Raw genomic sequence first — 14,973 nt, forward strand, 5'->3', positions numbered from 1 at the left:
CAGGAATCTCACTTTGATTAATTGATGCCTTTTTAAAAGTCAGAAATTGAGTTTGGTGGAGTAAGGGGTGGCTTTTGCTGAATTTTGAATAAATTCCTTTATTCTACAAGTTACTGATTCTCTCGCTGTTTACTAAGCCAATAATCTGAGTCAGTGGTTTGTAGGTCAGAGACCTGGTGACCTTCGCAAAGCTGATCTATAAAATATCCCTGTCTTGTAAATCCTTTCATCTCGGCATCAGCTTTGAGAGCAGGCAACATGCGTTTCATATTGAGCCTCATCATCTGCCTGACTGCCTTCTACAAAGGAGAATCAGTGGTAAGTGTTTATAATGGTAACCAAAACTAGCACTGCAATATCCTTATGAACTCGCTTTCACCTCACTTCAGATTGCAGGAGGCAAACAATTGTAGTACAATATGTACAGGTTGGAATAAGCAGAAAATAAAACTGTGCTGGCATGGGTCAGCTCCAGAAGATAACCGCTAAATGCAGTCACTCTCATTTTCCAAACAGACGAAATAGGAAGGGTTTGGAGGGATATGGGCCAAGTGCTGGCAAGTGGTACGAGATTAGGTTAGGACATCTGGTTGGCGTGGGCGCGTTGGACTGCAGGGTAGTTTCCACGCTGTACTTCTCTATGACTCAAAGTGCCACAGCAGTTTGTACTCTTATTGCCGAGCCACAAAGATTGTGGATTCATGTCTCACTCCAGAGAGTTGACCATTCTCACTTTCAGTACAACTCTGAGTGGACTTGACATTATTGAAAGAGCAGGAATGGGACCACTATCTGGTGATTTTATTTTATTTCTTCCCCCACCCCCCCCCCCCATACTACCGCAGTTAGGCGGTAGTGCTTCTCCCCAGCACCCATGTTGCGTGTGTGCAGGTGTGAGACACACTGAAGGACTCAGAATCTTTATTCAAATTTCCACCAACCAGGAAGAAAGGAAACACCCGAGTGGCCAGTGTCAAGCAGTGCCCTTATCTGGTGATTTTATTGTGTTGTGGGAGCTTACTCTGTGCAAATGAGTTGCTCCATTTGAAGCACTTTATTGGTGCTTCAAGCACTTTGCAACATCTGAAGGTCGTGAAGGATGCTAAAGAAATGCAATTGTTTCCTTGCTGCTTTTGATAATGACTCAAAATTCATCTCCCAAACACTAACACTCAAACTTAGAATCAGAGAATCAGACAGCAAGGAACCAGACTCTTTGGTCCAATTAGTTTATGCCGACCAAGTTTCCTGGACTAAACTAATACCAGTTATTGGCCTGTATCCCTCTAAACCCTTTCTATTCATGTACCAATCCAAATATCATTTAAATGTTATAAGTGTAACTCCTACTTCACTCCAAGTATGAGCCTCCCTCTGTGTTAAAAAGTTGCCTCTCAGGTCCTTTTCAAATCTTTCTTCTCTCACTTTAAAAATATGCCTCCCTCTGTCCGAGAGAAAGGACCTTGGCTATTCACCTTATCTGTACCCCTCAGGATTTTATAAACTTCTATAAGGGCACCCCCTCAACCTCCTACGCTCCAATGAAAAAAAGTTCCAGCCTGTCCTTTTAACTCAAACTCTCCAGTCCTACCAATATCCTGGTAAGCCTTTTTTGAACCCTCGTCAATGTAATAATATCTTTCCTATAGCAGGGAGATCAGAACTGTAATCAGTACTCCAAAAGTGGTCTCAATGTCCTGTACAACCTCAACATGATATCCCAGCTCCTATACTCAAGGGTCTGAGCAATGAAGGTAAGCATGCGAAACACCGTCTAAACCATCCTGTCTACCTATGATGTGTCTGAGGGAATCAAAGTGAGACAATAATATCTTATACAACCAAAGGGTATGCCAAAGCACCGTGCAACCCACTTTTGAAATGTGGTTATGCATTAATACAAGGAATACAGCAGTCACCTTCTATATGGCTCACCCAGCTCACTTGTGCTTCTTATTGATCCACAAAGAGCAGTAATCTCATTGGTGCATCCTGGAGATGCAATAGCTACAGCACAGAGGGAGGCCATTCAGCCATTGTGTCCATGCTGGCTCTCTGAAAGAACAACCCAGCTAATGGACACTCTTGCTCCTTCTTGGCAGCATTGATGATGTCATTGGGCTAGCAATCTAGAGACATGGGGATCAAACTGCTGGCAAGGTTTAAATTCAGGTTATCAAATCTGGAATGAAAAGTTTGTCTGAATAACAGTGACAAAGACAAGCCTCGTGTGGTTCCCTTTTGCCCTTTGGGAAGGATATCTGCTGTGCTTACCCGATCTGACCTACACGTGACTCCAGATTTTGATTAGCTGTCAGAGTTATAGAGTCATAGAGATGTACAGCATGGAAACAGACCCTTTGGTCCAACTCATCCAGAGTCATACGGATGTACAGCACGGAAACAAACCCTTTGGTCCAACTCGTCCATGCCAACTAGATATCCTACATTAATCTAGTCCCATTTGCCATATCCCTCTAAACCCTTTCTCTTCATAGCTGCCAAGTAGCTGCCTTTTAAATGCTGTAGTTGTACCAGCCTCCACCACTTCCACTGGCAACTCATTCCAAGCACACACCACCCTCTGCACGAAACTGTTGCCCTTTAGGTCCATTTTAAATCTTTCCCCTCTCACCTTAAACCTATGCCCCCTAATTTTGGGCACCCCACACCAGGGAAAAGACCTTGACTATTCATGATTTTATAAATCTCTGTGAGGTCACCCCTCCTAACTACCCTTTGAATTGTTGTGGCAATCCTCTCATTTCAGTGAAACAGCTCACCACTGCCCTCTCAAGGACAGTTGTGGACAAGCACTAACTGTTGGTCTGGCTAGTGATAATCAGTAAAATCATTGCCACATGAGATTGTACAGGTAGATGCAGTTAAATTACCGATGGCTATGATCTAACTGCACAGTGTGACAAGCTGAAAGGCTTCCTCTCAGTCCCAAAGTTGTTACTCGGTACAGAATGTGAATATTTCTGCAGAAAGTTACAAATGCAAGAATAGCACATCACAAAGGGAACAACAACGTAAAATGAAATTTGTCAAAATTCTGGCATCTTGTCCTAATGAGAATAAAATTAAAATATTAAATTAAAATATTCGACGGTGTATGTTTTATTCAGCAATGTCCAACTTTCTACATTTCCCAGATTTGGTTTTTGGGGCTAGAGGGGTCAAAGGGTCTGGGGGGAGAAAGCGGGAACAGTGGACTGAGTTGGATGATCAACCATGATAATGTTGAATGGAGGAGCAGGCTCGAAGGGCCAAATGGTCTATACGTGTTTTCATTTTTCTGTTTTCTAAAAAGCGGTCATCTTCCGGGTAAAGACATTTTAAAGCGAAATATCCACAACATCTTACCATGCATATGGCACCATCCCCTGCAGCATTGTTTTAAAATGTTTCAGGGCAGGGTAAAATCAAGTTTTTTTGTTAATCGTTGCACTAGGGTGGCATAGTGGTCAGCACTGCTGCCTCATAGCACCAGGGTCCCAGGTTCAATTCTAGCCTTGGGCGACTGTCCGTGTGGAGTTTGCACATTCTCCCAGTGTCTGTGTGGGTTTCCTCCAACAATCCGAAGATGTGCAGGTCAGGTGGATTGGCCATGCTAAATTACCCATAGTGTTAGGTGCATTAGTCAGAGGGAAATGGGTCTGAGTGGGTTACTCTTCGGAGGGTCGGTGTGTACTGGTTGGGCTGAAGGGCCTGTATCCACACTGTAGGGAATCTAATCTTTAAAAACAAAACTGAAATGATAGCTTATGGATGGGTTAAATGAATGGGTTTGATTTTTCATCTTGCCTCTTTGCCTCAACTAATGCAGTTTGTTTCTGTCCACCTCAGGACCACAGTGGTAGTGACACCAACTGCCCCATCAACATCAAAGTGCTTAACGCGGTCAATGGAACTCCAGCAGCAAACCTTCATATGCAAATTTACCGACGAAATGCAGACCTCAGTTGGCACCAGTTTAACACCGGGTGGGTACACGAATATGGATGAAGGGTTTCCAAACTCCTCCTCATCTGGACATACCCACATTGTGGGGGGGGGGGGGGGGTGGGGTGGAATTCCACAATTTGGACCCAGCGGCACAGAAGGAAGGGCAATATAATTCCAGCAGCATCTGTACCACACAAATGCGAGGCAATAACTATTACCAATAAGAGATAATCTAACCACTGTCTCTTGACGTTCAATGGTGTTACCATCACTGTATCCCCCACTATCAGGTTATAGCTCAACAGGTTTATTTGGAAGCACTAGCTTTTGGAGCGCTGCTCCTTCATCTGATGGTTGTGGAAAGAGCTGCACTCCAGAAGTTAGTGCTTCCAAATAAGCCTATTGGACTATAACCTGGTGTTATGTGATTTCTAACTTTGTATACCTCGGTCCAACACCGGCATCCCCAAATCATGTCCCCCTCTATCAACATCCTAGGGCTACCACTGACCAGAAACTAAATTGGACTCGCCAAATAAACACAGCGGCTACAAGGGCAGGTCAGAGGCTAGGAATACTGTGGCGATTAACTCACCTCCTGACTCCCCAAAGCCTGTCCACCATCTACAAGGCACAAGACAGGAGTGCAATGGAATACTCCTTACTTGCCTGGATGGGTGAAGCTTGACAGTATCCAGGACAAAGCAGGCGGCTTGATTGGCACCACAGCCACAAACATCCACTCCCTCCACCATCAATGCTCAGTATAAAAAATGTGTATTAACTACAAGATTTACTGCAAACATTCACCAAAGAGACTCAGACAGCACCGCCTAACCCCACAAACACTTACATCTAGAAGGAAAAGGGCAACAGATACACAGGAACACTACCACTTCCAAGTTCCCCTCCAAGCCACTGCTCATCCTGACTTGGAAATATAGCTCCGTTCCTTCAGGGTCATTGGGCAAAATCCTGGAATTCCCTCCCTAAGGGCATTGTGGGTCTACCTACGGCACATGGACTGCAGCGGTTCAAGAAGGCAGCTCACCCCCACCTTCTCAAGGGGCAACTAGGGACGGGTAATAAATGTTGACCCAGCCAGCAACACCCATATCCCACAAATGAAAAATAAATTCGGGATGGTGCGAGACCAGGATGGGAATGAGCAAGTGGTGGGTGTTTCCATTCATCTGCTGCTCCTGTCCTTCTAGATGGATGAGGCCATAGATTTGGAATTGCTGTCTTTTTCTGCAGTGTATCTTGTAGATGGTACACACTGCGGGAGGATATTGGATGTGGCAGATATGGTACCACTGGATATCAATCATCCAGGCTACTTCTCAACCTTTCTTGAATGTGTATTTTTAATTATACCAAGTAGCCAAACTTGGTCTCCTGTGGCACAGAGGTAATGTCCCTACCTGAGGCATGACGCATCAGTCCAAGCCCCACCTGCTCCAGAGGGATGTAATAAAATCTCTGAACTGACTGATTAGAAAGCAATGAGAAGCCATCAAGTTGGAGAGCTGCAAGTGTAGCGTATACACTGTCAGGTCTCACGAAGCAGAAGTTGACTTCAGTAACAATTTGTAGCCCTCACAATGAGGAGCAGGACAGGGACCCTCAGGATTGATCACAAAATGAAGGTGCTAGTCAGCTCTTACAAAGGTGGCATCATCAGCTGGACATATCTCCAGCTGAGGTAACATAAGCTCACAGTGTAAGCTTAAGGGAGGTAATGGCATAAATGTTGAGAGCAGCCCTGATTTTGAAAACTACATTGGGAGTAGTGCTCCCAAGTATCTACTGCCTTTGTCCTTCTAGGTGGAAGTGGCCGTGGGTTTGGATGGTGCTGGTTAAGGATCTTTGGTGAATTTCGGAAGCGCATCTTATCAATAACACACACTGCTGCTATTGAGCGTCAGTGGTAGAGGGAGTGGCTGTTTGTCCCATCCCTGAACATTGAACACAAAAGCAAGGCTGACACACCCCATGCAGCACTGAAAGAGCACTACACTGTCAGAGGTGCTGTCTTTTGGAACACGATGTTAAACCAAATATATCCCCACTGGTCTCGCTTCTCGGATGAATGTAAAATTCCAAGAGCACAGTTAGCCGTGCTGCTGCTGTTACTGTCCACCACTGGGAATACTGATCCCATTTCACTGACTCCATGAAAGGCACTGACTCAACAACTAAAACTATCAGCAATTGGCAGAAAGTCAGGCCAAGTAATTTATTGAGATACCTTTTGCCAATTTACACGTTGTGTGTAAATTTTTACACAATTCTGAAATCAGATTGAACTGAACTGACATAGGAACAAAGAGGTGGTCATTCTGCCCCTCCCATCTGTTCCACTGTTCATTAAATTGTGCTCATAGTTGGTCCATATCTATTGAAAAACTAATTTAAACATCAAGGCGAACCTTTGATTTACCCTCAGCATTGAGCTAGCTTATACATACTTTACACTTCACTTGTTAATATAATTGTTAAATTGCTAAAATTACAGTCCAACTGTGTTTTTTTTTAAAATAGAGTTACAGGAATTAATGGAGAAGTCCATAATCTGATCACTGAGGCAGATTTTATCCCAGGAATGTACAAGATCCACTTCAACACTGCTGATTATTGGAGGAACTTGGGATACACCCCTTTTCACGAATGTGTTAATGTGAGTCCCACTTACATTGATTGTTAAAATAATGAACAAGAGTTATTTTAAGTATTACATCTCACTGGGTAATGCACTGGAAATCAAACTCCCATCTGTCCACAGTCAACATGGAACTATAGAATCCCTACAATGTGGGCCAAATGAATGTGGGCACAGTTACAATGTTTAAAAGTCATTTGGATAAATACATGAATAGGAAAGGTTTGGAGGGATTATAGGCCAGGAACAGGCAGGTAGAATTAGTTTAGTTTGGGATTATGTTTGGCATGGACTGGTTGAACCAAAGGATCTGTTGCCTTGCTGTAAGACGATCACCCTTCAAAGAGCATTCCACCCAGACCCATTAACACCAACCCCCAACCCTATCCCTATAACCCTGCATTTCCCACGGCTAACCCACCGAGCTTGCACATCCCTGGACACTATGGGACAATTTCCAACCCACCCTAACCTGCACATCTTTTGGACTGTGGGAGGAAAGTGGAGCACCTGGAGGAAAACCACGCAAACACAGGGAGAATGTGCAAACTCTGGACAGTCTACTTATGATAAATATATAGATAACTAACTCCAGATAAACAATTACAAACCATTGACATGTGACTCTGTTAAATGCAAACTCCCTTAAAAATTGCCTCCTATACAGACAGGGGACATAGGTCTAAGGTAAAAGGGGTACGTTTAAAGGAAATGTGAGGGGAAAGATTTTTTTTTTAAAAAACCACAGAGGGCTTGCAATTTGAGAAGATTTGTAGCTCAAGTGTAGTCCAGAGTGCGGTAAGTGCCTGGAATGGGTTGCAAGAGGTGGTAGTGGAGGCAGATACAATGGTATTATTTAAGACGTATCGTGACAGATACATAAATAAGTAAGGAATAGAAGGATACACACAGTGTAGAGGAAAGAGGTTTTTGGTTTAGTAAGGTGGCGTCTTGGTAGGCCAAGGGGGTTGTCTCTATGCTTTACAACTTAAAAATACGGGGTAGACCATTTAGGACAGAGATGAAGAGAAACTTCTTCACCCAGAGAGTGGTGGCTGTGTGGAATGCTCTGCCCCAGAGGGCAGTGGCGGCCTAGTCTCTGGAATCATTTAAGAAAGAGTTGGATAGAGCTCTTAAAGATAGTGGAACCAAGGGTTATGGAGATAAGGCAGGAAGAGGATACTGATTAGGAATGATCAGCCATGATCATATTGAATGGCGGTGCAGGCTCGAAGGGCAGAATGGCCTACTCCTGCACCTATTGTCTTTGTTCTTGAAATACCCCCCCAATGACTTGGCCTCCACAGCCCTCTGTAGCAATGAGTTCCACAGATTCACCTCCCTCTGGGTGAAGAAATCACGCCTCAACTCAGTTCTAAAGGTTGTGCCTTCAGTCTGGGGCTGTGCCCTCAGATTCTAATCTCTCCTACTAGTAAAACATCATCACTAAGTCTACTCTATCCAGGCCTCTCAGTATTCTGTAAGTTTCAACGACATCTCCCCTCATTCTTCTAAACTCCATTGATTACAGATCCAAAGTCTTCAAACTCTCCTCATATGCCAAGCCCTTCATCCCTGGGATCATTCTTGTAAATCTCCTCTGCACCCCCTCCAAGGCCAGCACATCCTTCCATAGTTACAGGGCCCATAACTGCTCACAATATGCCAAATGCAGTCTGACCAGACCCTTGTAAGCCTCAGCAGTGCATCTCTGCTTTTGTATTCTAACCCTCTTGAAATGAATGCTAATATTGCATTTGCCTTCCTAACTATCAAATGAACCTTGAATTAGGACTCCCTTTGTGCCTCAGATTTCCGAAGTCTTTGCAAATTTAGAAAATAATCTACACTTCTATACTTCCTATCAAAGTGCTTAATCCCACATTCCTAGACTGTATCCCATCTGCCACTCTCAGAGCCTGTCCAAGGCCTTCTACTGCTTCTTGCATCCTCAACCTTGTGTATCCCTGCACCCACCTTTGTGTCTGTCATCTTTCTACCAAAAAGAACAGTCCCAAGCCGTTCAGGCACATGTTTGCCAATCAGCATGCATGATCTGTAGTTTCAGCTTCACTTGAACTTCCTCCCAGAGTTCAGCACCTATCTAGCAAAGTCTGCCATTCCAACCTCCTTCCCCTGCTGCTTAGCTTCACCAAAAACTATGTCTAAACTATCCATTACTACTACTCCCCAAGGTAGCACATTCTCGCCATGTAGAATTTCGTCTGCATTCCCAATGAGTTTCTTACTGATGATCTTACATTAATGGCCTCTAGTTACTCTCTTTCACACAAGAGGAGTTATCCTCTGCGTTTACCATTTTAAATTCTCTATGATGTCACCCCCACAGACTTCTCTTTTTAAGACTGGGGCATCCTTTCCTGATCTCATCATTCAAGGGACAAATGCATAACTGATTTGAGAATTTGTGGAACAGTCATGCATTCTGTTGAAGTTATGTGCAATTAAGGATTGACCATTGGTTTTCATCAAGTTGGGGAACGTAGAGGCCATTGCCATTCTGGGGTAAGTGCTGATTTATCACTTCCCCACTTCACCTTGTTCCAATGTGGACAAGTACGAATGAAGGCAAGAACCTCAGACTGATTAGCATTCTTGCAATCTCAAGCAAAACATCACTTTTGTGCAATCTATTCTGTCAAACTGCTAGTCTGAATTCTTAATTCCACCTATCCACCATGGAAAAATGATATTAAGAGCAACCAGTGTTCAAGGCAGTGACAAACAGCATTGAGATCCATTAGGGAAACAGTTAATGGTCAAAGCAGATTACTGATTAACCATAACTCAAAACAGGGTAAAATCAATGACTGCAGATGCTGGAAACCAGATTCTGGATTAGTGGTGCTGGAAGAGCACAGCAGTTCAGGCAGCATCCAAGGAGCAATAAAATTGATGTTTCGGGCAAAAGCCCTTCATCAGGAATCACAAGAGACTCAAAGTTAACTGAAATGAGCAGTTTTGCAAAATCATACAGGAGGGCATTCACCCAATCATGGAAGATCTAGCTGATTATCCATGGTCTCCCAGCTCTTTCCCCACAGCCTTGTATATCCTACCCACCTTTTTAAAAATATATCCACCTCCCTTAGGCCCAATCGTAGCTTTCCTTTCAGGCAGCACACACCTTCAATTCTTACCACATTTAAAAATAATTCTCACACTCTCTCCACTGACGTTTGCTAAATTTCTTTAATCCATGAATAGGAAGGGTTTGGAGGGATATGGGCTGGGTGCAGGCAGGTGGGACTAGATTGAGTTGGGATATCTGGTCGGCCTGGACTGGTTGGACCGAAGGGTCTGTTTCCATGCTGTACATCTCTATGACTCTATGTACCCTCCAGTTAGATTAGATTAGATTACTTACAGTGTGGAAACAGGCCCTTCGGCCCAACAAGTCCACACCGCCCCGCCGAAGCGTAACCCACCCATACCCCTACATCTACCCCTACGTTACCCAACACTACGGACAATTTAGCACGGCCAATTCACCTGACCTGCACATCTTTGGACTGTGGGAGGAAACCGGAGCACCCGGAGGAAACCCACGCAGACACGGGGAGAACATGCAAACTCCACACAGTCAGTCGCCTGAGGCGGGAATTGAACCCGGGTCTCCGGCGCTGCGAGGCAGCAGTGCTAACCACTGTGCCACCGTGCTGCCCATAATTACTCACCCTCTTCCAGGCAGAAGGTGTATTCGTCCAAGATATTGTGATGCATTCTGAAGTATTGAGGCCAGTGATTCTTTGACTGAGGCTTAATCTGTGTTGTATAAAGGTTTCTATCAGGCTTCATATTCCTTCTAAAGCCAAAGATCCTGCTTGTTCCTTTTTTAAGAGCTTTATGAACTTGCCCTGTCTTAAACTGACTAACATTAAACTGCATTCTTCTATAAGGATGGAAAGATTATAGCCACGGATTCAATAATCTTTACCTTTACTGACCTCAGTAACCTTGGACATATCCCATTCTTACCAGGGTGACATTTTATCAAGAGAAGAGCCAACTATTTCAATGTAGAGGAGGCCACATCGGATGCAGCGGATACAGTAAATGGTGTGTGGGGAGGTGTAGGTGAATGTTTGAAGGATATGGAAGAAGAGTTAAGGCTTCAGGGCTCTACTTAATGGAGTTCAGAAGAAAAAGAGGTAATCTCCATGCTACATATAGGATTCTTAAGTGAGCTGGACAAGGTAAATGCTGAGAAGACGATTCTACTTGTAGGAAAGTCTAGGTCCAGAGAATAAACAGAATAAACAGACGCCAATTTAAGACTAAGGAAAAATTTCATTTTTTATGGGTTGAGTGTCCTTGGAACTCATTGCTACAGGGAGCTGTGGGGAGCGAGACCTTGTGTATATTTAAGGTTGAGTTAGATAGATTCTTGATCAGTTGAGGAATCAAGGGTTACAGGAAAATGGGGGGGGGAAAATGGATGCCAGATCAGCCATGATCCTATTGATTGGTGGAGGAAGGAGTGGAGCCAAACGGCCTACTCCTGTCCCAATTTCTTATGGCTCTGAGATTATTTTTTCCCTCTCTCTTGTTTCAGGTGATTTTCCGTGTAGATGAATCCACTCATCAACACTACACTCTTGCACTTCTGCTGAGTCCTTACTCCTATTCCACCACGGGAATGATCAGAAACCCACATTAGACCAACAGAACCATTTCTGCACACCCAGACTTCAGATCAAAATGGCAAGTCACAAGGAAGGAAACTACAAATTATTTAACAAGTGGTCAAAATTTTGTTGGTGAATCATTGCCAAATATTTAAACGATGATTGTCGTAGCTCTTAATTATTTTTGATTGAGAAACTGCACAATAAAAGCACATCCTCCGAGCTAAAATGTTATCTATTGTTAATAAAATTACACATTTATTGTGCTTTAACTGCCTCACTTACATCAGAAACTTTATCAATTAAAGAACATGTGCTTTTAGGACCATAGAAGCAGAGCTAGGCCATTCAATGAGATTACAACTGATCTAATAATCCTCAACTCCACTTTCCTGTCTTTGCCCTATAACCCTCGGTTCCCTTCCTGATTAAAAGTCTGTCTATCTCAAATCTAAAGAACTCTACAGATTCGCTCCCCTCAGAGAAGAAACGCTTCCTCCTCTCAGTCTGAAACGGGAAATCCCTTATTCCCGCCTCAGGCGACTAACTGTGTGGAGTTTGCACATTCTCCCCGTGTCTGCGTGGGTTTCCTCCGATTTCCTCCCACAGTCCAAAGATGTGCAGGTTAGGTGAATTGACCATGCTAAATTGCCTGTAGTGCTAGGTGCAGGGGTAAATGTAGGGGAATGGGTCTGGTTGGGTGCGCTTCAGCAGGTCAGTGTGGACTTGTTGGGCCGAAGGGCCTGTTTCCTCACTAAGTAATGTAATCTAATCAGTAATGTAATGTAATGTAATGAATACAGCTGTGTTTGAACCACTAGAAATAATTGGCCATGGACGCAGGACATTTAATATTTTTAAAGGGCAAAGTGGAACATTGTTTACACATGAACATAGACATTAGAAGATGATCATTTGGCCTCTTGAGCCTGTTCCACTACTCAATAAGATCAGGGCTGATATTGGCTAACAGGAAAGTCAATGATTGCCAGGTGTAGGTGGGCACATACAGTTGAGGCCATAACCAAATCAGCTATAACATTATTGAATGGTGGAGCGGGCTTGAGGGAGTTACTGCTGGTTTTACGTATATTTGTATTTTTCTTCTTTACTTCATGGGATATGTCTGTCAGTAGCAGACCAAAACATGTTGTATACCCTTAATTTTCATTGTAGTGAAGACTGTTGAATTAGGACATATCAGAGAGCAGTTAAGAATCGAGCACTTTTGTTGTGGATCTCAAGTCACATGTAGGCCAGACCAGGTAAGCATGGCAGACGTCCTCTCCTAAAGGACATCAAATGCATAACATAGCACACAAATAGCATTTTTCAACCCAGAATAACAACTTGTACAACAGTTCTAACAAAATAAATAATGCCCAAAGTTGCTTCACTGAAGTAAAGCATGACTGTGAACCATGTAAGGATGTGTTATGATGAATACTCAAAATATTTTAAGGAACATTTTAAAAAAGGAGAAGCTTTCAAGTGAATTTCAGGGCTTAGAGGATGCACAGTCACCGAAGGTGAAGCAAATCATCAAGGATGCTCAAGAGGTCAGAATTAAATGAATGCAAATTTAGAGAGAACTATGAGCACTATAAATCAATCCCATTGGTGCAAGTAGGAATATGAACAGCAAAGTTTTGCATGCCTTCACATTTAAGATGCACAGAGTGCAAGAGTGATGGATTGCAAAGGTAAAAGACAAGAGGACAACGTATGACTGAGGAACACAGTCAGCCACTTAGTACCAACAAGCCTATTCTGCCATTCAGTAGGATCATTACTGATCTGATTGTAAACTCAAATCCACATTTCCACCTACTTCTGAGAAACTTGTACTGCATCCCCACCACCACCCTCCCCCCACCTTGTTTAACAATAATCTCTCCACCTTTGCTTTATATGTTTCAGGACTCTTCTTCCACCACCTTTACAAGAATTCAAAAGACTAACTGTCAGGGAGAAAAACGTTTCACCTCATGTTTTAAATGGGTGACCCCTTTAAATAGTAACCCCAGCTTAGAGATTCCTCTTCAAGAGAAAATTTCTTCTCCACAATCATCCTGTCAAGATCCCCCAGGATTTTATACATTTCAATTGTCATCTCTCAGTCTTCCAAACTCCAACAGATACAAGATTATCCAGTCCAACCTTTCCTCGTGTGAAAATACACCCATTGCAGGTATTAGTCTGGTAAACCAAGACATTTATGTCCTTCCTTAACAAGGTGACCAGTAAGAGCATTTCAAATGGTCTCACCTGTAATCAGTATAATTGAAGCATAACTTCCACAATTAAATTCAATCCCCCTCTCAATAAAAATGATAACACTATTAGCTTTCCCCATTTCTTGTGCACCCATGTACATACTGTGGGATATAGGTAAATTAATGTTACTTCTGCAATTCTGCAATTCCATTTTACAAAGTAAAATGAACTCACACCAGTGTGTAATTGTTTTAGCCACGAGCTGAGTCAACGAGAATGGAAACGATGTGGAGGAAATATATAATTGTTTTTGTATTAGCTAAAACTGTATGTCAGAATGAAATGTGACTGCAAAACAATGGTAGACATTACAGGCAAGTAGATAAGATGTTGTGAGGGGATGAAGTTAAGCTAGATACGCCTGTACAAACAGTAGGTATAAACATCTGTTTCCCACTTTTACAGAGACAGAGGAACAAACCCCAATTAAAAGGGTCATAGGGATCAGAACGGCCTCGGGAAAGGCACAGATGAAGGGGGTAGATAATGATGAAGAAAGAATATGCCTAACAATGACCTACAGAAGGATGAGGTCAAACAGTCTTGTGAGGCCAGAAATAAGCACTTTGTCACAGACAAGGCCGGATAAGGCAAGAGATAAACAGGGGTAATGGGGGCCGGACTTAGGGAAGTGGAAGATGTAAACAGGGGAGGAGCAGTGCAAAACAAAAGAAATCAAATTATATAAATGTTGTGTATGAATTGAATTTGGTGTGTATGTCCTCTGCCTTATAGACACTGGACATCACACCCACTTGCAAGTGTAAAATAAATGACACTACCGAATCAGATCTTGTCTCGGACTGAAATTATTGAAGTGAGTGGGCTTTGTTTCTCACAATACATAGTTTTATAGATAAATGCTTCAGCAGCTGATTAGCTGAGATATAGAAATAAATAGGAGTAGTAGTCCATTTGGCCCTTCAATATGATCATGGCTGACCATCCAACTTAATACCTTGTTTCTACCTTCTCCCCATACCCTTCGATCCCTTCAGCCCTAAGAACTAAACCTAACTCCTTCTTGAAAACATTCAATGTTTTGGCCTCAACTGTTTTCTGTGGCACAGAATTCCACAGGGTCCCCACGCTGGATGAAGACATTTCTCCTCATCTCAGTCCTAAATGGCCCACCCAGTATCCTTTGGATTTAGGGATGGCAGGGAGTCCGAAATAGAGGTATAGATATGCAGTCTTATAGATGGTGCCTATATGTGTTCATAAATTCACATTGGGGTCATATAGGACAGTATTCATTAAAAATTTGATCTAGTTTAGCTTCAGATAGTTGCTAAGAAATAGAGCCAGTAGCTAGGGAACAGTCAGCATAGAAATCAGTAGCTTTGTTGTTCCCTCTAGTTAACTAGGAGGAACATCTACTCAACCAATATCAGATTATGCAAGCACTTTGCTAAGAGGAAGACAGAGGGAGGT

General features: G+C 43.0%; 1 protein-coding gene across 1 annotated transcript; it reads left to right on the plus strand.

The window, feature by feature from the left end:
- Nucleotides 1-200: 200 nt before the first annotated feature.
- On the plus strand, nt 201-14,328 carry ttr (transthyretin (prealbumin, amyloidosis type I)). The gene is made up of 4 exons (XM_072569736.1): nt 201-318; nt 3,853-3,989; nt 6,496-6,631; nt 11,190-14,328. Exons 1-4 carry the CDS (start codon nt 259-261, stop codon nt 11,292-11,294), a joined length of 438 nt encoding a protein of 145 aa, XP_072425837.1. The 5' UTR covers nt 201-258; the 3' UTR covers nt 11,295-14,328.
- The last annotated feature ends 645 nt before the right edge of the window (nt 14,329-14,973 follow it).

The sequence above is a fragment of the Chiloscyllium punctatum genome, chromosome 5, assembly GCF_047496795.1.
Source record: "Chiloscyllium punctatum isolate Juve2018m chromosome 5, sChiPun1.3, whole genome shotgun sequence".
NCBI lineage: Eukaryota > Metazoa > Chordata > Chondrichthyes > Orectolobiformes > Hemiscylliidae > Chiloscyllium > Chiloscyllium punctatum.